A 26,971-nucleotide genomic window follows, 5' to 3' on the forward strand; every position below is an offset into this window, starting at 1 on the left:
TAGAAGGACAACATCTGGTGTCCTAAAGACGCATCCCAAAGGTGCTAAACACACTGTAGTGCATCAAGAGGTTAGTGTACTTATTTTGATCTAATCTAGGTTCTTAAAATTAATCAGATTAATTTTAAAATCTTAAATGGCAAATGTAGATCCAAAATATATTAAAAGAGTTTTAATATGCTATTTATCATTGAAATTAAATAGATAAAAATGAATCTTGCATGATATATGTGACCCTAGATGAAAAATTTTGAATTTCAATGATCCAAACTTGTGTTTTTCATGCTTATGCTCCTTCAAGTTCTTCATATCTTTTCTGGGCCCACTCATTTTCTGGAATCTTAGCTTCTATTATCACTCTCAAGGATTTGACCTCTAGCTTAATGGGTAGCACTGCTTCAGTCCCATACACTAAAGAGAATGGAGTTGCCCCTGTGGATGTTCTGTAGTAGTGCGATAACCTTAAAGAACATAAAGGAGTTTTTCAGGCCAATCATTATATGTTTCGAACATTTTTTTTCCAACTAAAACCTCTCCATTCATATGGGGACTACACATTCCTGCATGTACTTCTTTCATTATTTGCTCAGCCTATTTTTCTATCTCACATAAGAGTTTGTAGAATTGCCCCCCAGCTAAAGTAAATTGAGTAGCTAATCTATGAATTATTGCTCTATCTCTTTTGTAGGCTTATTGTGAGTATTCTCTCACTTCCAGAGACCTCCTTATGTCTTCATATCGTTTTTGTTCTCCCTTTAGGTCCACAAATGCTACTATTAATCCTTCATAGCATGAAATTTTACTCCTCATTAGGATAACTAGCTAAGTCAACTTTTGATCATTCTTTTCCTATGGGGACACTAGCTTGGCTTGGGAATCGTCCATCTAATTTTAAGCTCAAGGCATGTGCTTCTTGGTACATTGTTAACAAGGCTATAAATTTATTTCTTTTTTCTTGGATTAAATCTTCAGCTAACTTAGTGTCTTTAGGATTATTTGGTGTACCCAAATTAATAGAGATCGATTTTGATGCATTAATAGAAATAAATTCTAAATGATTATGAATGCCATGCATACGCCTATCAGAATAAACATCAAACAAGTAACCAAAAGGACTGGTCATATTATTGATCTTTGCCTCAAAATCTTTATCAAGTACATCAGAATTGGAAATATCAGTATCACTATTATGAGCATTACAAAAGACAACCTCAAACTTAGGAGTGTAACTTTAGGTTCTTGGCTTCCATGCGGTCTTTAGATCAATGGTGTTGATTTTCTGCTCTAATTCTTTCACATGTGGTAACCCTTAATCATATGTTAAGGTAATTGCCCCCTCTTTCAAGAACTTAAGAGGCTTTGGCTCTTCTTCCTCTTCTGTTGGCTCATAGCCCAAACCATGACTCGTGATCTGCCCCATCATCTCAAGAAAAGTCACCACACCATCTATACTTTCTCCTAGGCCTATGCTAAGAAAAACTTCATCCCTTTCTTCATAGTAGCCACTTTTAGATCCATCTAGTTTTTATAGATTCCAACAACTTGAAAATCAGACACTAGTGGAACTAAACCATCTAGTTGTAATGCAACTACCTCCTCATCAAAATTGGTCTAAACATCTAAAGGACCCTCATCATAGCTAGAATCATCACAAATGTCAACAACCATTATAGACTAAGATTCATTGGGCTTTTGGATGAGTTGGATAAAGTCAATAATATTTTATTAGGGTTATTTGGGGTGATGGAGATCATGTTGAGACCTGTTGTAGGTGGAAATTTTGGCTAGGCATAGGGCTAGTGTGGGTTTTTTTTTGTTTGATTTTTTGGGTTAATTATCCTTTTGGAATCAATTAGGTCTTAGATATCATGCTTAAGTTGAAAGCATCAGTTGGTGTCATGACTTTGGGCATTGGTAGAACCGGTAACATTGGTTGATATCATAGCTAGGTGGGAGTGGATTTGGTAGTAGTCTGGGTGCTAAGAGCTGTAGGAGGTCTTGAGCTTTGAGACGCTCCAAAACTTCAGATAAGGGTTGGCTGAATTGGAAAAATCTCCTTGGGGTGTGAGACACAATTTGAACCTCAATAACTTTAATGCCACTTAATTGGCCTACCTCAGGGCCTCTTTTTAAAGTTGACGACAATTTTCTCTTCTAGCTCAAACATCTTGGCGTTCAATATTCCATCAAGCACAGCCATAGTTTCTTCCATCTTAAGTAGTGCAAGTGAAATCCTTACTAGTCTCTTCCCTTCCCTAACCCAAGTGACTTGATTAGAAGTCTCTTTGGTGTGTTTTGAGGCTATGTTTGTTCAAAAAAATAGGATTTAAGGGTTAACCTAAGTATGCTATGTACATGAATGGACCAGTTTTTTCTTTTTTTTTTTTTTTTCTTTTTGCCTTTACTTTTACAAAACCAAAATCGAACCATACCAATAGAACTAAAATTGAATCAAAACCAGACCATATAAATTGAACTAAAATCGAACTAAAGACTGAATCAAAACTAAAAAAAAAAAATCTCCAGAACTGAATCTTCGCCCCCTTATACCTTCAACTCTTACGTGCAGGGTAAGAAAAAATTCTATCTTAGGCTATGGTACACTGGACACACCAACAGGGGGTGGTCCAGGATGATCCTTCTCTCACAAACAAAGGATTTGTATCCTTAAAGTTTAACCATAAGTAAGCATCCTCTTACTTAACATGGGTTTTGAAATGGACTTAGGCCTATACACACATTAAGTTTACGCATAGGCCTAGGTTCATCTCAACTACCACTAGAACTTATGGTTTAAACAGTAAGGTTATAAATCCAGCATAACAAAAATCTAAGGGGTACATAGGGTTGAAATCTATGGCTCATGGGCTTCATTGGGTAGGAAAAGAGTCACCCATGCGAGAGCTTGTCCATTAAGCACAACGGCCGGAGCTGTGGCTCTTTTACATACTCGAAGTTACGGGCATAGGGTGCTAGCATTCACCAATTCTTCATAGCTCGAGTGAAACTATGGTCTCCTTGGTAAGTACCAGCGGAGCTAAAAAGGGTAAGAGTGATCTGTGTGATAGTGTAGTGTAATGCAAAAAGTTTAACAAAGGAATAATATTAGACTAATAGAAACATGTTGGAGTAACTATCCATTTAATCTCCAGTGGAGTCGCCAAACTGTAGGAGGGGGGGTGGGCGTGAGACGAAATATCATCCATTAGAATTATATAAAATGCACCAGGTAATGCCCAAGAAAGATGGTGGAGTCACAATGGCCTCACTTAAGTACCACCTCCTTAGACAGCATTTCCTAGACATGCACTTCATACAATCCTAATAGAATCAAACAACTAGTAAGTACCGTCTTCCCATAACACTACCACGGCACTAAGGATTTATGCCACGAAGGCATAGATAGACAGGAGTCGCCACCCTGTAATAACCAGGACATATTCAGTGTTTCTTCCGGGGGTCATGGATGGCAACTTATTCCTTGCAAAGTTTCCACAACCGTCATTACCATAGTCCAATGTCTAGGTTTGGGATAGTGGGTATGTAAGGGGAAGGTGTTAGGCACCCCTTACGCCTGGTCTAATCTCGTTAATTCGAGTGTCAGTCCTCTACTAATGTTTTTAGAAGTCTTGTTTATTATTCCTTTATTAAACTTTATTCTAAAAATGCAATTTTAATCCTACACACGCAAGTAATTCACAAAAGGATTGTTGTTTACACACAATTTTCATGCACAAGTAATTCCTATCTATGGGGTTGCTAATTATTTAAATGAAATTTACCAGATGACTAAAATTAATTTATTATTAAGAATTTAATTTACAAATAAATTCAATTTCAAATAACCCTACGTTTCTATTTAACCTCATTAATTAATTTTCATCAAGTTACCCTAAGGATAATTGAACTAAGTTAATTATGTACATGTATAATTTATTCTAATATTACATAAGGCTCAAACAATCACAACCTAATAAAGATTTCTAATATGTAAATTTTTTTTACAATTATCAAGTGTTAAATTAAATTTATTTTACATGCCAATGTTAGTTTAATTTACAGACAAGATTAATTTTAATTTACAAGATATTTATTTAAATTAATTATATGCAAAAGTCAGTTAAATTAAAAACAAAGTTAATTTTAATTTATCAAATAAAAATTCTATTATTACTACAATTTCATGCCAATGATTCGAGGAATTTAGAGCTACTTACTTGTTAGTAAATGCAGTTGCCATTGGGGCAAGCTACCTTTAAAAAAGGGTATTCTCTTCTAGTATGACAATAATATCACTGGCTTACTCCTGTTTAGCTTCATATAAGCTCCATGCAAATGCCCTCTTTGGTACTTACCTTAGGGCTACTTATTAATTTTGTTTGTAATAAAAAATAAAGAAACTAAAGAAAATAAAAGAAATAAAGAAAATATTAATAACAATTTACATTGGATTCTAACTCTAGTCTCCTAAATGGTTAAGATTCCTAATTAGTTACAACTACCTAATGGTCTAAGTCTTCTAACATGATCCAAATACTTCATAACACTTCTTGAATTAAAAGAACACAGAAAAATAGATCAAATATCAATTGAAGCCCAAGAAAATACAAGAATATGCATAAATATACAATTTTCAAATTCTAACAGATTGACGGTAGCAAGAGATCTGATTTTTTAAAAATAGTTACACATGCCTAAAAATCATAAAAAAAATTACAAAAGATAGCCTACATATCATACAAGATCATAAAATTTATAAATCAAACAAAACCCTAGCTGAATGGTCTACATAAATCGTAACTTTTCTAAGTGATAGAATCGTACTACTTTTTTGTAAAATTCATAACTCATTAACCACAACAGATATGAATGCAAAATCAATTGAAAAAGATTCATAAGATTCTAAAATTAATTTTAGACACTAGATTTAGATAAAAATATTAAGAAACAAGGGAGATATGGGCTCCACAAATCGGATATCCTGCAAATCAAATTTTGCAGGAACCCTAACTTCAAACAGCAATAACTTACAAAATACAAAAACTTTTTCAGTGATTCTTGAACCTAAAATTAATAGAATTTCGTGAAGAATAGGAATATAATTTTCCTAAAATTTTTACAGATTCAAAAAATAACAAAAAATAATAAAAACATGAGAGACCAAAAACTGAATATGTGCACAGTTGTTTATCCCCTCAAATTAAACATGATTACATAATCTATATGAACATACAAGATAAATTGAGACTAAGAACATAGAATATTGTGTGGCATAAATCTTGAAAAGAGAATAATAAAAACTGACCTTTCAGAAATCTTGTATGAAAATCTTCTTAAAGAAAAGAAAAAAAAATAAAAAAAAAACTCAAAAAGTCTTGAATATCTCTAATTTTCTATAGCTCTAAAATATCTCTAAATAGCTCTGAATTTTCTCTCCCTCTTTCCCCCCGCCTTCCCTTTTCCCTTCTCTAGTAGGGTATTTATAGGGTTTTGGGAGAGAGGTGTGATGGGATTTGGAGTGCTAGGGTGATAAGATTTAAATAACTTAAACAACTACGATGACAGAATTCGAATGAGACTGGGATATGGATGAGGTGTTTCAACCAATAGAAAGACAAAAAAATGGAAGGCACCAATAGGGAGTGAGGAAGAGGTGTGATAGGGTTTTGAGTCCTAGTGTGATAAAGTTCAGATAACTTAAACAATTAGGATTGATGAATTTGGGTGAGACTGGAATATGGGTAAGGTGTTCCAATCAATAGAAAGAGAGGGAAAGGGGGTGACACCAATAGGGAGTGAGGAAGAGAGTAGGGCTAAGGAGGAGAGAGATATTTTCTTATTTTAATTTTCATAAAATAATTAAATATGTCTCATTTAAAATTCCTAACTAGGCTTTCTTAGGCCCATGGAGCCCAATTAAACTTAATTAGATTTATTTAAGAATAACCCATATTAAATTTAAATAAAATAAAATTTTATTTAAATTTAATTAAATTAATTTCCTCAAAACTTTATTATTATTATTATTATTTTTTCAAGATCATGCCACGGAATTAATAATTCAGCTTCATGCCTCCAATTACATCTTATAGTCATATAATTTTTCATCATCAGGTTTTGCACGGTCTCAATGCACATACTCATCACAAAATAAGGGTCTATAATATATACGTACAGACTGCTCAATAGTCAATGCAATTGGGCAAAAAAACAATAATATTATAGATGAATACAAATCAGCTTAATGCTCTCCCATAACAAATGTCCATACACAGCATGTGAGGATTGAGGTTTTGGTTTCAGCATTGTAAATCAATATTAAGACTGCATTTTAGAGATTGGAACTAAGCTAAATTCATCCGAACGCAAGAAGCTTTGCACATCATTGATATATATAGTCATATTTAGTTAATTGAGATTCAATCCTTCTCCGTTATTCAATCAAATCAATGAGCTTTACTACCTAATTACTAGACACCTGCTTGATTCTGTTGCTTCCTTTAGTTCCCAACTCCCTATTTGTTTTGCAGACTTGCCCATGTCTTAGGAGGATTATCAGATGAGTAATCAAAGATAAAAACCATAATTAAAAAATAATCATACATGAAGAAAAGAGAGAGATAAGCACAATAGTCACGTCCTTTTGTTTCAGGGCCCATGTTTGGTTGTCACGTCCTTTTGAGATAAGCACAATACACTGTCATTTCTTATATTTTATCCATAACTCATTTATATATGTAGATCTGTATCTCAAGACTCTTAGCTGTGCCTGTACTTGCATATGCACAGGGTGTTACTGGTTTCCTGTGGTTTTCCTTGCTGCACTTTCCTCATCCATTGTTTACATATTCGTGGGTTTTTACCATTATAGTTGTTTCTTCAAAGCCAAAGAAGAAGGCAGCAGCATACTCATCTGAAGATAAAGGTTACTGTTTATCCTCCTCATTGAACTATTGTTTCCTCTGCTAGTTCCTGCTGGTGATAATGGCGATGGTGATGATGAAGTTGCTAATGAGGCTTCTTTATCTTCTACTCCAGCCTTACACTCATCAGTTGCAAGTGGGTAGTTGGCTGTTTGTGGCTTTATCATCTGTTTCATTTTTATTTGAGATTTTCATTTGGGTATTTTCAGTTTATGTATTGCTGTTCTAGTTCTTTATTAATAAGAACATCAGAAGAATTTATATAGATTTGTTGGTTTTAGTTCAATTCATTTTCACTAATTTATCTCTATGGTTATCTAATAGATAGAAAAATAAAATTGTATAGAATTGCTTCTATTTTGATTTTTGAAATATTATCTAATGAAGTGTTGTAATGATTTTGAGATCACTTTGATCAATTGCACATTGGAGCATTTTTCCGGTGACTGTAATTGTTAGAATTATACTCGATTGGATGGGGTTTGATTTGAAGATAAAAAGATCTAAATGTGAAAAATGGGTGAATTTCAGATTTTATATGTAATAGGTCTAGACAAAATAAATAATGGAAGGTGTGTGAAAAGAGACGCAAGATATTTTCTTGGACAGATCAGCTCAAGTCAGAGGGAGGCTAAGGCTTATCCAAAAAGAAGCAATTTGGAGCATTATAAAAGCTAGAAGCCAGCTGAATTCCAAGGAGCCCTTCATGGAGTTAAAGGGCAGTTTGGTATTTTTACTATGATTAATGGTAAATTGAATAAAAATTGAATAAAAGGAACTATGTTATAACTTACCCTTTTTCTTTGAGATTTAAATTTGATCAGCTACCATATTTCATTTTGAAGTGGATAATCTGAATATTTCTGGTAATCAAAAGAATCTATGTTCGTGGTTCTCACATTCAAAAGATATTCCCTCTCTCTTGCTCATTATCAATGGTTTGAGGACCACAATAAGTTTTGCAATTCATATTTCAGTTTTGCATTGCAATTAAAATAATCTACATAAATTTATTCGTTTTATTAAAGTTCTATTGCTATGAGTTAGAGCTAATTTTTGTTTGCCTTCATGGTTATGTTACTCATTGCTGCTGCTTTTGATACATCTAGACTTGACAAAATTCAATACCCAATTTAAGACATTCATGTCTTGTACAATTTTGAGCTTAATTGGCTCGACTGGATTCTCCATGGCTTCATCCACAATTTTCTTCAAATCATAACAAAACTGAGAACCCTCATCCTTTATGGTCAGCAAAACATCTAAAATTATTATCTAAAGACTAGAGCACAAGGAATTCGAGGACTCTTTTTCAGACTTGTTTCATATATTTAGCAGATTCCTTAAGTTCGTCTATTGTAAACAACATCCATCACATGGCTTCCATTTTATCCCCTTATAAATTGAGTTCTTTTTATAATAAAACTCGTACGCAACTGCGTACCCATTTTGGGAAAACAAAATCATTAAGCTTTGATCTTGTAACATGGGCAGCAACATGCGTTGTAATTCTGTAACAATAGGGATCAGAGAACGTAAGTAAGCATCTTGGGTTAGGAAACACGTCAGATGTATTCTCGTACTAAGTACTAAATGCATGTTAACGGGAGTAATGCCTACACACAATGGCCGAATTATACTATGATCATATTTATATAGACGAATGCTGCCCCTCCAGCCGTCTTAGTGCCTTTTTAACGTTATATAAGTTTGAAATTACTTTTTCAAATAAAAATATTATTTTAAATTTTATTAAAAAATTAATTAAAAAAAATTATTTTATTATTTTAATATTCTTATAATTAAAACTTATAAATGTAATGCTAAATTATTTTTCAATACTCTCCAATTAATATATCTAAAAAATTTTTTTTTTTAATAACTCAAATAGTAATACCAAACAGCCTCTTAATATCTATCTCAATCTTTTTTTTTTCTTTTTAAATATACCATTTTTCATAATTTTCTCGACTCATTTATTGTTTAAACTCATAATTAACTACACATTTTAAACCAGCAAAATAAACAGAACTAAAATACCAAATCATAATTGCTAAGATGTAACCTTAACAATTAAGCTTTTAGATGGATGAAAATTTTGATGAAAATTTTTAATAAATTTAATGACTTTTAATAACTTTTAATTTTACAATGCAAATGGCCAATTATAAAATTTTTCATAAAAATTATTACTTCTATAATTATGTATATGATAGAATTATCAGCTAATAAAATTTTAAATGAGTAAAATTAAAAAGTGAACATTATGTATCAAATTAGTTTTTCAAAATTTAAAAACTACTATTTTAAAAGTGACCACTCATTTTTAAGAAAAGGGAAACAAAAAATTTTAAGATTTTCACCTTCATTTCTAGTTCCGCCACGGCCTACAGACAATATGAGGTGGTGTCTTCTCACGATTCACAAAACTGCTCATAAAACATTGGAACAACATGAAAGAATTATACGACAAACATATCATATTAAGTAAATCCAGCTTCGCGTCAGGGAGATGAAAGCGCCAGAGTCCTACCAGCAAGTCAATAGTTACAGAGGTTGAAGGTTGGAAGAATTTGCATTTTGCGCATGTCCTCCTCCAGCCGCTGGCAGGAACTACATTATGCTATACATAGTTTAGCAAAGCAAAAAAGCTCTCAACCCGCAAACACTTATTCAGGCAACATCATGTTTTTGACATACTGCAAAGTCAGCGACACTTCCCAACAGTTCCTATGAGGATCTTTTCTTGTATTGACTCTGCCCCAGGCTCAAAAGGAAGTCCGTAAATATATGCTCATATTCTGGCATTTTCCCATATCCTGCAACATTAAAGTATCACGTTAAGTGTGCCCTCAAGGGCTTCAAAAAGAAATTGTTTAATGGTAAGCACTAGTGATCTTGGAACAATTTATCATGCCAAATGACAACACAAATAAAAATAAATTTCACTTGCCAGGGAAGTAGTTGATGTCAATGACATAAAATTGATCTCTGGTCCCATGCTCTCGGATTATATCCAAATTAAACAGCCGGAGACCCTGCACACGATAACTAACAATAAATTAGATGCAAAATGACACAGGCAATGATAGTGTGTATTCCGTTGAAAAACTGAAAGCAAATACGAGTACAGAAGAGCTACAAGTCGGTGACGAAGTTCCTTTGCAAGTCTCTCAAGCAATGGTTGTGGAGGAAGCTCTGCAGCAGGAGATAACTATGTTAAGAGGCACTTGCCAAACTCTTAAATCATGGACTTAAACAGAGGGTTATCAAGTGCTCAACACAATCCAATGTTACTGTTGCCTAAAGAAAATCCACCATTTGCATAATTAAAGTTGGGGTAAAGGAAACCTCCAAAGGAGGCAGAATGGACCAATGAAGTACTGGATTTCAACTTTACCCGCTAGCTTGGGTCCTAGAAATTTATTATAGCATTCACCCAATACATGTAAAAGACCAAAGCAACTGTAAATTCTCTGGAAAAGGTAGTCCATGCTCAGAGCACAAATCACACTGCTAGAAGGTCAAATGCATCAAACTACCCCCACCAAATAATATATCACTTACTTCTCCTATAATAATAAAAAATAAATAAATAAATAAATAACCAATACCCCACCCTGTAATGAACATGTTTCAAAAGCAGAGAAGAGAACTACACAGAAGCAAGACAGGATAATCACCAGCAACACCAGGATCCAAATCAGCATCATCTGCAGATGCTGCTGCACAAGAAACCCGTGGAAAACGGAAGACACCTGCAATATTGGAGAGTTCCCGTTTACAGACATCAGGTAAAGAGAACCGCCGGACCACCTTAATGGCCTCCCCTACAATATAAACTTTGAAGAGAACACCTCCTACAACAATGAAACAAGAGGATATATGGAGTCACGTCTTGCCTATGATAATGGTAAAATCAATAAAAGAACATAATTTATAACATTATACCATGGTTAACAAACTCCTGAAGAACAAGTGGAGGTTCGAGTTTCTTAAGGGAGTGTTGATCATAAGCAATTGATAATTCATGCGACTTTGCACTCCCATCTGCAACTAGTGGCTTCGCAACTGATGATTCAAGGGAATTCAAATCACTTAGAATGAAGTATCAGGAAATTAGCGAGAAATTATAAGAGTTATCTCGTAATGATTTCCTGAATTCAGTAACTTCTGAAATACTATCATAGCAATTGCTTGCATCATAATCTAAAAATAAGTTTCCAGCCAAATTGGTGCACATCCATAGCTAAACAAAGAGACTGACACATTAGGAGAATCAATGCACACAACAAATGTACCAATTGGTAGCATCAGCCCAGCGTTTGTGACTGTGTCAGGGATGGATGCTGCATCCTTTTTGATAACTAATTGCCTGGGAATATCTACTTTACCTGCATCATAAAAATTTTCAGATAAAGAAAGAAATAAAGAGGAATAGGGGGACCAGTTCGAGGAGCACATACACTGTACTGGCCATTTTCAGACAAACAACTCTCCCAATTTAACATCCACAAGAAGAACGTAAGAAATTACCATAGGAGTTCGATAGATTCATATCAGCCACACACTGAAGCATAGACTGACGATTGTGTAAATGTTGAATAGCATCTGGAGGATCAAGTACAGTGACTTCTGGATGAGTCCTTCTGTAGTCCTACAATTAGAGGCAAACAAAATGGTAAGGGCCACTCATAAAACAGAAAATTTTCACCAGATTGACAGTGGATGAAAACCCCTAACAGGATACAAGGCAATGCTAGGCAAAGGCAATTGGTGAGGATTGCAAATACAATGACATGGAGAAAGAAGAAGCACAGATGATTTTGCTAGTATCAATAGCACCTATAAACAAAATGAAACATAAAGTGAGCTGCAGTGCTTCAATTTTGATAACAGCTCTTACACAGGACCTAATAGTTCATAACATTGCTCTTGAACCAACATTTGAAGCTTTCTGGTTCCAACTCCTCTTAAGTTCAGCCAATGATGATTCTATATATACATCGGAATTTTTATACTTCGATGAAGATTCCCAAAAATGTACAAACAACATAAAATACCAATTCACAATTAGGACCAACCAGATTAAGTAGTAATACTTCACCAACATAGATGATAAGCTATATGACATGAGGTAAAAATGGAAAAAGGAAATATTGCCAGTTGAAAATCGTAAATACTGATCAAAATCATATCTCATACATTAACATCCACTATTCATAAATGCGACATCATCATCGGTCATTCAATAAACATGAAGAAATCAGTAATTTACTTCCTAAAGGTACAGATACTCTATAACTAGACATTAGGACAAGGAATTTGCAACCACCACTTTCCTAGTTCCAATACATACAAATGACTCCTAATGCAATTGAAGAGCAAGAAATAACTAGCTAAAATACAGGGCACCAGTCCGTGTCTTTGCCAACACTATAATCAACAGTCAATGAATGAAATGATGTTAGTAAATAGTGAAACTTCTCTGCAATTGTCATATTCTGTCAAGCAGACACTGTTTCACCTTGTTTCATTTTCTATGTGGAGTAACTATTTATGAACCTACATAAGTAAGAAAAAGACAATGCAAAATGAATAATAGCAGTCAAACAATCCTATTTTCCTTGCAAAAGTAAATATTCAGTCAAGCACGATATTATGGTAATAAGATGCATATTTAGAGCCAGTGTTGCTAAAGGCGAAAAAAGGTGTCAGGTGAGCAGCTGGGCGAGGTGAGGTGAGCCAGTGACACTTTGCCTGGCTCAGGCACGCCTGGATTCTGTGAGGTGAGCACCCAAAAAGAAAAGACAGAGGGGCACAAGGCGACAGAGGCAACGACTTGATGAAATAACAGTTACATTTTTGTTTTTTTATTCTTTATTTTCTTTTTTTTAAATAGCAGAAGTTTAAAAAACCCTAAGCTCTAAGTTTCCATTTCACGCCACAGCTGCTGGAGAAGTCCATCAGAGCACAACCTCAGGTATTTCACTCATCCTTCCTCTCTCTCTCTCTCTTTCCTCCTCTTCTTCTTTCCTCTCTCTCCTCTTCTCTTCTTCTATTCTTCTCTTCTCTCAAGTCTGGTGCAACCGTTCAGCACCTGTGGTTTCCTTTTTTCTTTTGTTTCTTTTTAATTTTTTTCTTCACTTCTCTCCTCCTCTCTACTTCTCTTATTCTCTCACGCCATCTTTAATCCAGCAGACAGCAGCACTTTCTTTTTCTCTTTTTAATTTGTTGTTTCTTTTTCTGTTAGATGGGTATTGTGATATAATGAGCTTGACATGTTTATTTGCATAGAAAGAGTGATGAAATTTATTTGCAATTTTGCATTGCCTAATTAAGTGAAGTTATAATACTAATAATATTTATTTCTTCCATTGTAGGCTATGGCGCCTTACTTCAAAAAGGCTCTCGCCTCTCACCTAAATATGGTACCCTGTCATCTTAGTGTAGTCTCTCGCCTTAATAACACTGGTTAGAGCAGTCCGTAACCCTGAAGTACAATTAATTTAAATTCACAGAAACATTAGACAACTTGTAAGCCTTATCATAAGTCAACACTAACTGGATTAAAATCCCAATTTAAGTAATTATTTAATTTAAAACACCAGAACCTCAATCTAGCAGAGATCAGAAAGGTTACAGTTAATGTCCTACCATTTTTAAATATTAGCTGCTTCCAGTAATCCAACAAAGAATATATAAGGGTTGTTCAGACAGCCTGATCCTAGAAGAAGATGAATAGCTGAGACTAGAATATAGGTAGAAAAGATTCGAACTAGGGTTGATAAAGCCATCTCTAATTCAGCTGATAAAGAGAGAGTAACACAGCAGCCATCTCACAATCAACTGATTAAAAGGGGTTAGAAGTAAAAGAGGCCTTTTTTAAAAATAATGCTTAGGAAAACCTGAAAGAATCAGCTAAATGGTCATGGAAATAGAAAAAAGCCTCACTTGCTGCCACGACCTCAACTATCAAGTCATGATGCATGGAGAAGGAAGGAGCAAGCAATCTGCAAATTACGTCTGACAGGAATAAGATTTAAGCATTTAAAAGTTGGTGATATTGATCCTCTGCCTTGACAGATATTGCATAGCACATCACATCCACATCATCAAAGCAAACACGGCATCATACTTGATCTATTCCCCAGGATTCAGATGTTCATGATGAAAAAATAGAGATGATGAAGCTGAGAAGGGACCAACCTCAAGAATCTGTCGCCACTCCTTTCCAGTTAGCTGCATTAGAAATTAAAACAAAGACATTGAAATGTGTCAGATAAGAGCAAATATGAATGAAAAACTCTACATATCCTGTATAGATGCAAGAAAAAACAGCTAAACATAAATTTGTAAGAGTTCACTAATGCCTCCTTAGATATTTTGCCCATCGACACCAATAAAGTCAAAGGTGCAAAAAGAGCTGAAATGCAACGCAAAAACCGGGGGCCTTTTGCACTTGAAAGTGCAAAGCTCTAAGAGCATCAGTTTCAAGGCCAACGTTGGAAGATGTTGAAACTCATTTACGCAAAGATTTTAATGGAAATAGATCTTATTTTGGAGATGAGGATGAAAGTATCGAGCATGGTTTTAAATCGCAGTCACGGTCACAATCGCGGTCGCGGGTAACAGAAATGGGCTCGTAACGGCCGTAATGTAATGGTAACGGTCTTGCGCTATGCAAATTTTTTTGAAAATTTTATAAAGTTCATGAAGTGGGTAAAAAAAAAAAATATACCCCTGCCTGTAACAGCAAATAATGGCCGTTACTCATTACGTAACGGCCGTCACGGCCATTACGCCCCCAATATTTTTTTGCATTTAAATAAAGGCCATATCGGTAACGGTAGTTGAAAATTCCTGTAAATAACAGCCGTTACGTTATTATTTGAATCCATGGTATCGAGTATTTTGATGGGAAATCTAGTGAAGATCTCTAGGGTCTAACTGAATTTAAATGCTAAAACTTTTGGAAGTTTGATGATTTATTAAGGGTTTAAATATGATATAGAGGATTGTATTTTCTTTACATATTATATTATTAGTTAATTTTTTTAGTAATGTTGCACTTCCTTCAATTAAGTGCACGCTTTTTTGTGCTTTTGAGCAATGGCGTGATGCATCGCTTTGAGTGTGCCTTATGCTTTTAACTACCTTGATTGACACCTATGCCAAAAATCATGGCAATCTCATCAAGCTCACAAACACAATTACACAATTTCAAAAATGTTTATCGCATCAGAATTCCAACAGACAGGGAAAGCAACTTAGAATTAAAAATAAAAAATAAATAAAACAACACTAACCTTATGCAAAACAATGTCAAAAGGGCCTTGATCTGAAAGGGGCCTGTTTTGATCAATTGCAAGAAATAATATACCTTTATTCCTGAACAAAGATCAGCAGTTTACACATTAGTAACCCAAAGAAAAGCAACACCCTTGAGAAAGGATTGAATGAAAAAGTTATGATAACAAGAAATCCGAGTTACACAAACATTGTTTCCCCCCTTGGCTATTACAGCATCAAAAGACCTTAGACCACTACATATAGACCAATAAATCAGTACAAGCACTAGTTATATCAAGCAATCACTACATGCACAGATGCATTGCTATATACCATAGTTATTAAAGGCGCGCCTCAGGCACACCTCAGGCTCAAGGCTTACCAGGCTCGAACCTTAGCGCCTTATGCGCCTAGGTGTGCGCCTTTGTTCCAGGCACAAGGTTCTAGAAAAGCATGCCTTATTTATTTTCATCTTTAGCGGGCACTTTTATTGACAAAAAGGACTACATTAAAACTCAAACCATCAAACCCAATTCAAGATACATGCCAAAGAAAAAAAAAAGAAAAATATCATATTTATTTGATTTTTATGGATTTTTTAAATCTTTTACTTTGCCCCTCACCTCACTCAGGCTCGCTCAGGCGCGCGCCTACACTTTGCGCATTGCTCCTAGGCTCCAGGACCCCTCGGCGCCTTAGTGCGCCTTGAGCCTTTAATAACTATGCTATATACAACTAAGGATTAACCGCGGATAACAATCCATTGTCATTACGTCCTTGGGGCATTGTGATGCAAATAACAATTCAAAAAAAAAGGCATGGTCAACAAAACCCACATATTGATAAACAGTGTAAATGATCATGAGTAAGAATCTGAGAGCAGATCAACACATATGCAGATTTACTATATAAAAATTGGAAACCGTACTATGATGCTCCACATAATAATTTTATAAGTAATTGCACTGATATATAGAGAAAATGACTGACAAGTGTATTTGAAAATATCATAGATGTCGTTTGACTTATTAGGAGTTGGAGTGGCCATTTGGACAATTCCATAGATTTCTTTTGATTTACTTCACTTTCTCGGCAGCCAAACGAAAAGGTCATACATAGCAGAATATTCCAGTCACAAGATACCAAAAGAATCTAAAACAGGGGAAAAAAAACCAAAAACAAAAACCAACGCACAAAACACTTGGAAAACAAATCTATGTACACAGATAGCTCAAAGTATTCCTTTTGAATCGGCAGCAACTTTAAAATTTTAGTTTTTTTTTTAAGTTTTTTATGTATCGTTTTAATTTAATTTACCTAGCTAAACCCTCGAGCTTTGGCTGCAAGAAGCTCTTAATTTTCTTGGAGGTAAGAGCGTAACCAACAACAACGAGTTTCCTCTGGAGAGGACAAGGATGATGAGGAGGAAGAAACCCAGCTTCTATAGAGGAAATTTCCTCCTCTTCATCTCCTTCCACATATTCTTCATCTCCTCGTATTCCGCTTCTATGAAACGGTACAATCTCATCGTGCAGCCTCATGCCTCTCTAAACCCTAAAGTTTTCAATCGACCGAATGATTTCCAGAAACTAAAAGAAGAAGAAATGCTGTTTCCGAGAAACAAATATGCCGGAAGTGAAGAGTGCGGTGTTCGTATCGGGAGCGAAGCAGAAGTGTGAGATTTGGCTGGGCAGATTTCGGAGGAAGCGACGGACGAAGAGAGGGATTCGGCGGAGAAGTGAAGCATAAAGGCAGTAGAGAGAGAGAGAGATAGAGAGCGAAAGAGAGAGAGGAGGGAAGAAAACGCAGATGCGGGATCACGAAATGCGTGTGGGAGCGAGTGTTGTGAAAGAGAAAAGAAAGAGTTTGAGTTATGTATATATAGATTACATGCGCAGAGCAGAGGATTATTTCCTGGACTGACTTTTCTTTTTTTATTATAATAAAAACAAAACAAAAAGGGACGCGTTTGTGCGCCCCTCTAAGCTCTGTTTGGATAATAAATGTAAAGAGGAGGAAAATAACATAAGAAAATTATTTTTATTTTATCTTTTTTAACTTTTTTTTATGTTTGAATAAAAAAATAAATTTATTTTTTCTTATTTAAAAAGAGATTGAGTGAAAAAAAAAAATAAAATTATTATTTTACTTTATTTTATAAATTATATTTATTATTTTATTTAATAAGGACACATAAAAAATTAAATAAATATTACATATATAATTACATAAATTTTAATGTATAATTTTTTATTTTTATTATTTTCTCTATAAATTAAAGAGAAAATAAATAGAATGTAATAATTATTATTTTATTTCTTCTTTTTATTTTTCCTTCCCTTTCTAAACAAAGAAAAGTGGAAATTCTCCCTTATTTTCTACAACTTATTTTCCTTCCCTACTCCTTTCCCCATATCCAAACATGGGTTTACTGGTTTACTGTACGCTAATGTTGTTCATTGTCGCAATCAAAACCAAAACTTCCGCTCTAAATAGCAAGGCTTTAGTTTTAATTTTATTTTTTTATGAAAAATAAAATTATGATAAAAAATTCTAATTAATAATAAGAGAAATTAAAAACATGTTTCATATTTGTTCGGATGGAACTTAAGATTTTGTTTTTATTAAATTATTATAAAGTTCTTGAGTTTTATTAAAATTTATTAGTCTCTAAAATTTTTAGAGCCATTTAAAATACCTTTGTAAATTTAAAATAAGATGACTTATCATTAAGTTGATGAGAAATGTCCTAAATGCCCTTGTGTCCTTCTTTTTATTTTTTTAATTTTTTTATCTAAAAATAGTGATGCATTTCATTAAACAACAATGGCTAGAGGCCTACATACATAAGAATGTCCATTACCAAAACAGAACAAATCCAGCTACAAGAAATCTAACTTTGCCCAAAAAATAAGTGAAACCCATTATAAGGAAAACCCTACCCTTGACACGAATCTAAACCCAAAACCCCTGACCTAGTAGAAGTTTCAACTCACTGCCAAAAAACACACTAGAGGAAACTTGGGTGAGAAACAAAGCAGCCATCAGGCTTGTACCAATGGGAGAAAACATTGATCGAAGAATTGCCAGATGACCATTTACGGCTAACAAAGCCTAAGAGGATATCCCCTAGAACTAGAACCGTAGAGCTTCAAGAAAGAGCTAGAACCTAACCAAAATAAAGCACAACCATGAAAACCACCACCATCAAACTGCTAGAGCCAAAGGAAACAAAAGATCCCTTTCTTAGAAGGCCAAGAAAGAAACTTGACTAAAAAAATACTCCCAAGCTCCAATAGTACTTTGGATATATTTTCAATGATACAAGAAGAGAAGAAAGCAGGGCTCTTAGATCTAGGTCAGCTAGCACACAAGGTGTTGGTAGGGACCTTGAGTTACCATCTTTTAACACCTAACAAATGAGCTTGCACCCATGAGATAGATCCACCAATCCTACATGCAAAGCCACAAAACCAAAGAACCAAAGAAAATCAGTAACACCAAAGCCACAATGAAACCCTCTTCCATTTTTCACCAGCTGTGCTCCAACTAAAACACTATCTACAGACTACCTAAGGTGGGGAGGGAACCCATGAATAGGGTAGAAGGAGGGATGGCCTTCCCTAGCCTAGAGGGGCAAAAGGAGACCGCCTATTACGATAAAAAATGAGGGTCCAGTACCCGATCAATTGGTAGTGAATGCTAATTAGAATGAAGGAAGCTTTTATCAAGAATCCCTTGTGTCCTTTCTAATCACTCTTAAATCCCTAACCCTAACTATTGCATAGTCTTTTAATTCTCTCTTAAAGTCTCTCTCATTTTTTACTAGAAACCATTAATTTCTGGCTCCATTTTGGTATCACAAGGCTACTGGTAGGGTGAGCATTCAAGGTGTTTGATTTAATTTTCATAAGTGAGTAAATGGTATTGTGGCAAATAGGTTATGTTCGAGAAAGTTGTGTAATATGTCAAAGTTTTTTCTCAGAATCATTCAAAATATTTACATTGTTAAGTCCCTCACATTTAAAAAAACCTCACTATTTAGTCCATGAAATTTTCAAAATATATCTATTTAGTCTGCAACATCCCAACTCAACTCAACTAAGCCTTTATCCCAAGAATTTAGGGTCGACTATATGAATTCTCTTTCTCCATTCTAAACGATTTTAGGTTAAATCCTTGGAAATGTATAATACTTCTAAGTCATGTTGTACTATTCTTCTCCAAGTTAGTTTAGGTCTACCCCTTTTTTTCTTTCTATCCTCTAACCTAATGTACTCTACTTGTCTAACTGGAGCCTCCGTATGTCTACACTTCACTCTCTTCTCTCAACTTATCCTTAATTGGCACTACTCCTACATTTTCTCTAATACTCTCATTACGGACTTTATCTAGTCTAGTATGACCACTCATCCACCTTAATATTCTCATATCCGCAACTCTTATCTTAGACACATACGACTCCTTTAGTGCCCAACACTCACTACCATATAACATGGCCGGTAGTATGGCTGTACGGTAAAATTTTCCTTTCAACTTATTGGAAATCTTGCGATCATATAAAACTACCGTAGCACTTCTCCACTTCAACCATCTGGCTTTAATCCTATGACTAACATCCTCCTCACATCCCCCATCTACTTGAAGGATTTAACCGAGATAAAGTGATTACTTTGGGGCAGTACTACTCCGTCCAAACTAACTCCTTCTCTATCACCCTATCACTAGTTTGGCCTTCGTCTGCAACATCCTAAATTTTTAAATAATTATTTCATGTGTAAATTTTGATATTTTAATGTATTAAATATTGTGGTATTTCAATTTAAATTTTTTGGGTTTTTAAAATTAGATTATTTTTTCAAGGTAATAAATTTCAATGATTTTTAAAAATTAATTTAAAGATCACATGGCAAGTTTGAAAATGTTTTTGGTCTCCATAAATTTTTCTAAGTCTTTTTTAATTTTTTTGGAATTTTGAGGCCTCATTTTGGGTATCAAGGCAGAGCAAAAATCAAATTTCACGTGCCCTGAATCAAACCGACTGAATTGAATTGGTCCTTTTTCTTTCTTCTTCCCTTCCCCACGTGCCCAACACGCCTCCTTCTCCCTCACTTTTCTCTCTACTCCCTTTTCCCCATCATTGGCCACTACCTCCCCCATCTTCCTCCCTCTCTGACACTCCTCCGACACCCCTCCCCCACTGCTGCCGCCTCTTTTTTCGGCCAGGAAATATGCCCAAACTCTCCCTTTCTTCACGGGTGCTATTTCATCTTTCCTTGTCTTTTTTGGAGACTCCAACCACCAATTAAATCGGCTCTTATCCCCATTTTGTTCTATACCTGGTAAGCTTTCCATAGACACTAATTTTATGAATTTTCATAGGGCAGTTTGTGCGAATTGAGCCTGAAAGTTTTAGCCCTTTTCAACTTCTGGACTAGATTTCTCCCAAACCGTAAATTCTACTAAAAATCAGAGACTGCCAATGCATCATACACGTCGAGAGCTTTGCAACGACACCAATTTGGAATTTTTTCATATCAAAAATTTGGTGGGTCCCATGAGCTTACCAGTGATTTTTTTACTTTTTAATGAATCCTTTTAATTCAATAAAAATTATATTCTAATTCCTAGTATTGTGGGCTTCGTGTAGATATTTTCGTTTAGAAGAAATTTCATCGTCGATCAAAACTGCAATTTCGAGCCAGACACACGGGTTACTGGGCCTACTCCTGAAGTGAGTCAATATTACAGTAATTTTCACCATTTTCAAATGCCCTAGATGTGTTCCAGATGTCAGCATTGGCATAGGTAAACCTGAACTCCAAATTTCTCTTTTTACCTAATGTTGAGCTTAGAATAAAAATCCATAAAATATTCGTGGGTAGCTAGAAAATTATAATTCCAATTGCAATAGTAGAATAACATTGTTAAGGATTGCAAGAAATAATTATAGAGTTTCTAGGGTTAATTTGGATAGTTTTTACAAAATGTCAATTTTAAGCTTATTAGCTAAATTGTGTAATTATGTAAGAATTGGCTGATTTGGCTGGCCCAGGAGAGACATTGTGTTGTTATTTTATTATAGGCCTAAGGCCTTAGTTTTAGAAGTGCTAGTTGAGTTATTTTGTAGGATGGGTAGGTCCTAGGTACAGAAAAAACTCTGTCAAATTTTTAGCATAAATGTAGGGTGTCTATGACTCTTTAGATCTTTGTTTGATTCATTATTGATAAATTTCTTGAATACAATTGTTTAGGTGATCAGAGTTGACATTTCTCATCCTCTCAGCCGCCCTAGTGAAATTTGGATAATTTGTGAGTTTGATTTTGACTTTATTTGTAATTTTAATATTATTAATTTATATTTAAGGCATGCTCATGCATTCACTTACATGTATATACATAATTAGTTAAATGCTAGGCATGCCCCTTCACTGCATATATTGTTGAATTTGTTTGTGGATGTCGCCTTAAGATAACTTGGAACTCTATGTGTGTGTTGGCATGAGTATGGTGTGGATATGGATATGGATATGGGTAAGAGGGATAGTCGCGGCTGGAGCTTGACTTGCTGAGACCCGATCCTTATATATGGACAAATTAGGGTGAGCACAGCTTTGAGTCGATCTCGCTGGCCTATACACTTAGATTATTTAGTAAAAGTTCGACTGGAGTTGACTTCATTGGCAGGTATTAGATTGAGAGAGTTGCATAGAGGATCAACTCTCATACATGTATTGATGTGACACTCGAGTGCGTGTACGCTCCAAATTATCTTTTGTGTAAATATTGGCTAAATTGTTTAAATTGTGTGAACGTGTTGCATTTCATACTTAAGAATGCATTAAAATTAGATAGTTATAGCAATTATATTTAAAGTTAATATCTTACTCTCTGTGTTGAATGCTCATGTGACATCCTCGCTTTAGATAGTCCGTACATTCTACTGTTCTGGTGACTAATGTATGTCCGGACAGCTAGAATGTCTGAAACTATATTTAAACTAAAGTGAGGAGTCCTAAATATATCGAATAATGGTAAGAAAAATTAAGAAAAAAATGAGATTTGGAGATTTATGCTTCTGCTATAAATAAAATTTAAATACTATAAATTATAATTGGAAAATAAAAATGAAAAATAAAACCTATTAACGCTTAATGGTGCATAAGAGAAAATAAGGGGAATCATAAATATTTAGTAAGTACATTACTTTTTGAATTGTGAATTTATATAAATATTGTAATGAATAAATGAATCGCATGAATATATGAAGGAGACATTAGTTCTCATTATTGGAGAAAGAAAAAATGCTTTGAGTATAATAGTACTTGAGAACAACTGATGTGAATTGTGATCAATAGGATAATATAATGAATGTATAAATTATGAGGAATGCATAAATTATGTATAATTATGATTTAGAAATTTATGTTTTCACTAGGAACAGAATTAATTGTTATAAATTGTAATTGAAATTTATAATGAAATAATGATATCATAATACATATTAATGTTTAATGGTACTTATATGCCCATGTATTGCCTAGATACATGTGTCAGATTGGATAGATTGGCATGCCAATAGGGTATTATTTTAGCAATACTGCATCAGGCTTTATGTCTGTATTTCTGGCTTCATGCCTGCATTCATGGCTTATATGCCCGATTATCTGATTATCTGTTACCATGGCTTTTTAGCCATATTTCACGTCTATATATTCTCGTCTCATGGTATGACGGCCCGAGACACCATGGTGTCTAGTGCCTAGTGACCCTCTTATCCAGTTTAGTCAGTCTGTCATAGGTTATTTGGGCAGTGAAATAAATTAAGAATATTATAAATTAAATAAACGAGTTAAAAAGATCTTAAATAAATTAGATTAGCTCTAAGAAATTATTTATTAGAAAGACCCGAAATGAACTAGATTAATATTAAAATTTATCTATTATGAAATAATTCTAAGAATTTTAATTATTATGAAATGATCTAAGACAACCTAGGAAATATTGAGAAAATGTTAAAAATATTAGCAAAAGAATTATAACTTATTTAAACATTGTAAATGTGTCTTACATAATAATATAAGCATAAATTTAACATTTTTAGAGTATTTTTGTATTGTATATTATTAAGTAGAACGAAGACAGAATACATGCATTACAAGTTCAATGAAGGCCAAACTGGTGATAGGGAAGGAGTTAGTTTGAATGGAGTGGTATTGTCCCAAAGTAATCACTTTAAATATCTAGGCTCAGTCCTTCAAGTAGATGGGGGATGTAAGGAGAATGTTTGTCATAGGATTAAAGCCGGATGGTTGAAGTGGAGACGTGCCACGGGAGTTTTATGTGATCGCAAGATTCCCAACAAGTTGAAAGAAAAATTTTACCATACAACCATACGACCGGCTATGTTATATGGTAGTGAGTGTTGGGCACTGAAAGAGTCATATGCGTCTAAGATAAAAGTTGCAGAGATGAGAATGTTAAGGTAGATGAGTGGCCATACTAGACTAGATAAAGTCTGTAATGAGAGTATTAGAGAAAAGGTAGGAGTAGTGCCAATTGAAGATAAGTTGAGAGAAGGGAGATTGAGGTAGTTTGGTCATGTGAAACGTAAACATACAGAGGCTCCAGTTAAACAAGTAGAGCACATTAGGTTAGAGGATAGAAAGAAAAAAAGGGGTAGACCTAAATTGACTTGGAGGAGAGTAGTAAAACATGACCTAGAAGCATTACACATTTCTAAGGATTTAACTCAAAATCGTTTAGAGTGGAGAAAGCGAATCCATATAGCCGACCTCAAATTTTTGGGATAAAGGCTTAGTTGATTTGAGTTGAGTTGAGTTGAGTTTAGTTGTATATTATTATTGTAAATTTATGAACCAAGTATCTCCAATGAGAAATAAACAAATTTGGATAAAAGTTAGTTAACATTATAAATTTTGTACGAAATTAAATTAATTCTGGATTATCCAAATCATGTTTTATTTCCATCTTCATTTGTATATTATTTCTTTGTTATATTATTGCATCACTAAGCAGCAATGTAACACCCCTATTTGCATAGTCTAGTATATTTCACTGTTCCAGTGACCGTGTCAGTCTAGATAATTAAGGAGATTAGAATCACATCTAAGACATTTAGATAAGCTCTAATACCACTAAAACATGTCACACCTTACCCCTCTGTAAGGCATAATATGATCCCATAGTATACCTAATGAATTACCGACTCCATCTACCGATAATCTATTAAATACATTACAAGGGACTTTCAAACAATTTTCTTTTCCTTTTGTTTTACCCATACTTCTTTAATTTAATTTCATATTTCAAAATTTTCATTTCTCAGATTTTATTGGACAGTTAGGTCGTGAGTCACCTCTAGGGGTGAATTGACCAATTTCCCTCTTGCTGTTCTGATCCGGTTTGCAAATAATCCAGTATTTCTTCCGGAGTCCTGACCTAATTATTTAACCTACTTATCAACTTTTTTCTGTGATTTTCTCTTTTTCACTAGGTTCGCAATTCTTCTTAGGACTGCAGTGTCACAATTTTTCATTCAAAATTAGGATTAAAACTGACCTCGCAGTCACTTCCCGGTAAGGTCACCCATCACTATGACCCTCAGCTCATTTAACTTTTTATGCTTTGTTTTTCTTATTCATATTTTTCCTTCTTATAATTGTTATTTATTTTTATCTATGACTTTTCTGGATGTCACAGATATAGCTTCAGACGTCTTGACTGTTTGGGCAGACATTAGACGCTGGAACAGTAGACTGTACTAGAGTGTCCAATGTAAGGGTGTTACAATTAGATATTTCCTTCGTGATGGATTATTTCCTTCGTGCGGGTACTAAAGATAAAACCCAGTGGATATTAAACTGAGATTTTTGGAGTCCGGATCTGCAGAAGTATTAGAAGTGTTCAAGGATTGTCACCTCCTTAGCAATGCATATAGATAGGGCTCACAAAAGTCATATTATGTATTTTGTGCATTATAATTAGTTATTATGTTGTAATATAAATTATGGAAATAAAATAAATTTGTATATCTTGTAAATTATGAATTTATGTAATTAGTTTGTAAATCATGTAAATTAATGAAGATTGAGAATTTTTGTATATGAATTGAGCATGAATGAATTTGAATAGAAATGTTTGGAAATGAATGTGAAAATGGAAATATATAGATTATATTCGAAATAATGAGATGATTATGATGAGTATCGATGAGATTTTTATTGTAAAATATTATTAAAAATTTCAAGCAAGTGAATAGTAACATAAGCCAACTGGAAATAAAATAGGAGAAACTCCACTGGTTTCTCCTTAGAAAAATAATTGATATTAAAATATAACGAGAATAAACTTTAAAGGAATAAAATAAGATAAAATATGGTTCTTCAGTATCGAGTGTGACATGCCTTGCTGGCTACACTGTAGACGGGTGAGGGGTGTCACATTTATTGGTATCAGAGCACGGTTTAGGCGTTCCTAGGCATCGATAAATAGAATAAGATCGTGTGAACAACATGCAATGCATTCATAAGAGTCAAGGTGACACTAATGCAGATATATTTTCTTTGATTATTTTAGATTAAGGTATGGACCCGGAGTCACAAAGAGATATAGAGGAAGAAGTAAAAATGAAGGAGCGGAAGCATGGTAATTGGTGTATTGGAGCATTAAATTTCAAAATTTTTCTTCTAGGGTTTCATGCATCATGCCACATCTCTTATGTGCCTAATTAATTTCAATGCTCAATTGCATATTAAAACACTTTTAATATGTATTAGGATCTTCATTTGCCATTTAAGATTGTGAATTAACAAATTAATTTAATTAAACCCTAGTTTGAAAGAGGAGTTTGAGCACTAACTCTTTGATGCACTATAGATGTAATTGGCACCTTTAGGAAGCACCTAGGACCCCAAGTGTTGTCCCTCTAGCTTGTCCACACTAAGATCACCAATAGGCAGCCTCCAATTTTGCTTCTCAAGCCTTGCCAACCAATTATAATTTAGAGTTTTGCTTTTAGAGAGGTTATATGTGTGTATAGGACACTAAAAATAATTCCTAGCAATTTTAATTCAAAGGGAATGGATGATTTCTCTTTGAATTGTTGAGAAATTGAGAGGAGAAGAAGGGAGCAATGTGCCGCGACACTTGAGAGGCAAGAGAGAGTTATTTTGTTTCTTCTTTTCTTTTCCCCTTTTATAATTAGATCAAATAATCACTTAAACCATTTGCCACATGTCACTACCACATTGCATCTTATTTTTAATTGACTTAATCAAATTAAGCCAAGTGTCAAAGCTAGACTTAATCTTGACTTTGATTACCTTGCATGATAGGAAGACAAATGGCAAACTTATATGGTGTCATGTGCCATCATCTCATGGTGCCACATGTCACTATGTAAAATGACCAAATTACTCTTATGTTTTAATTTTAAGTTTTCAACCCAAAATCATTATTTCTCCTCTTCTAATCAATTTATGTCAAATATAAATTAATTAATTAATCTCTATTAATTAATTTCTCACAATTAAATTCATATTTAAATACTTTAAATATAAATTTAACTTATATTATACATCCAATAACCTAGATTTGGTTTCAAGCCATGCTAGGGACTTTGCAATCTTATTGCAAATAAAATCTATTTAATTAATCAATTAAATCTTTAATTAATTAATTAAATCACATTTTAACTTGGTGATTAACTTGTGTATGTGTGTGACTCACTAGGC

At 34.1% G+C, this 26,971-nt stretch overlaps 1 protein-coding gene and 1 long non-coding RNA gene across 7 annotated transcripts; one reads left to right on the forward strand and one right to left on the reverse strand.

Annotated features, from left to right (window-relative positions):
• The first annotated feature begins 6,053 nt into the window (after window positions 1–6,053).
• On the forward strand, window positions 6,054–7,716 carry LOC131172920 (uncharacterized). The gene is made up of 2 exons (XR_009143245.1): window positions 6,054–7,059; window positions 7,533–7,716. It is a non-coding gene; the product is annotated as an uncharacterized LOC131172920 (long non-coding RNA).
• A 1,546-nt stretch (window positions 7,717–9,262) lies between these two features.
• LOC110643582 (inositol-tetrakisphosphate 1-kinase 3) lies at window positions 9,263–17,060 on the reverse strand. Of its 6 annotated transcripts, XR_002492663.2 has the most exons (12): window positions 16,533–17,060; window positions 15,233–15,314; window positions 14,133–14,165; window positions 11,460–11,580; window positions 11,225–11,317; window positions 10,875–10,994; window positions 10,607–10,783; window positions 10,066–10,121; window positions 9,877–9,961; window positions 9,624–9,742; window positions 9,457–9,536; window positions 9,263–9,352 (listed from the first exon to the last, which is right to left on the reverse strand). XR_002492663.2 is itself a non-coding variant. In XM_021796050.2 (11 exons), the coding sequence occupies exons 1-10, from the start codon at window positions 16,754–16,756 to the stop codon at window positions 9,654–9,656; spliced, it is 1,080 nt and encodes a 359-aa protein (XP_021651742.1). In that variant the 5' UTR covers window positions 16,757–17,060; the 3' UTR covers window positions 9,263–9,536; window positions 9,624–9,653. The 6 variants fall into 6 exon arrangements, 3 of the variants coding, with proteins under 3 accessions (XP_021651742.1, XP_021651729.1, XP_021651765.1); XR_002492662.2 differs by having other exon boundaries at window positions 9,457–9,742; window positions 16,533–17,059; XM_021796050.2 differs by having other exon boundaries at window positions 9,263–9,536.
• Between the last annotated feature and the right edge of the window lie 9,911 nt (window positions 17,061–26,971).

The sequence above is a fragment of the Hevea brasiliensis genome, chromosome 2, assembly GCF_030052815.1.
Source record: "Hevea brasiliensis isolate MT/VB/25A 57/8 chromosome 2, ASM3005281v1, whole genome shotgun sequence".
In the NCBI taxonomy this organism is placed as follows: Eukaryota; Viridiplantae; Streptophyta; class Magnoliopsida; order Malpighiales; family Euphorbiaceae; genus Hevea; species Hevea brasiliensis.

Bases quoted from the DNA above. Each gene is read 5' to 3' on its own strand.
- LOC110643582 (XM_021796050.2), bottom strand. From the start codon at position 16,756: ATGAGGCTGCACGATGAGATTGTACCGTTTCATAGAAGCGGAATACGA. The intron at 15,315-16,532 runs GTAAATTAAATT...ATCTTTGTTCAG, and splicing joins AAGCTCGAGGGTTTAGCTAG to GAATAAAGGTATATTATTTC. The intron at 10,784-10,874 runs GTATAATGTTAT...TCATTGTTGTAG, and splicing joins TCAGGAGTTTGTTAACCATG to GAGGTGTTCTCTTCAAAGTT.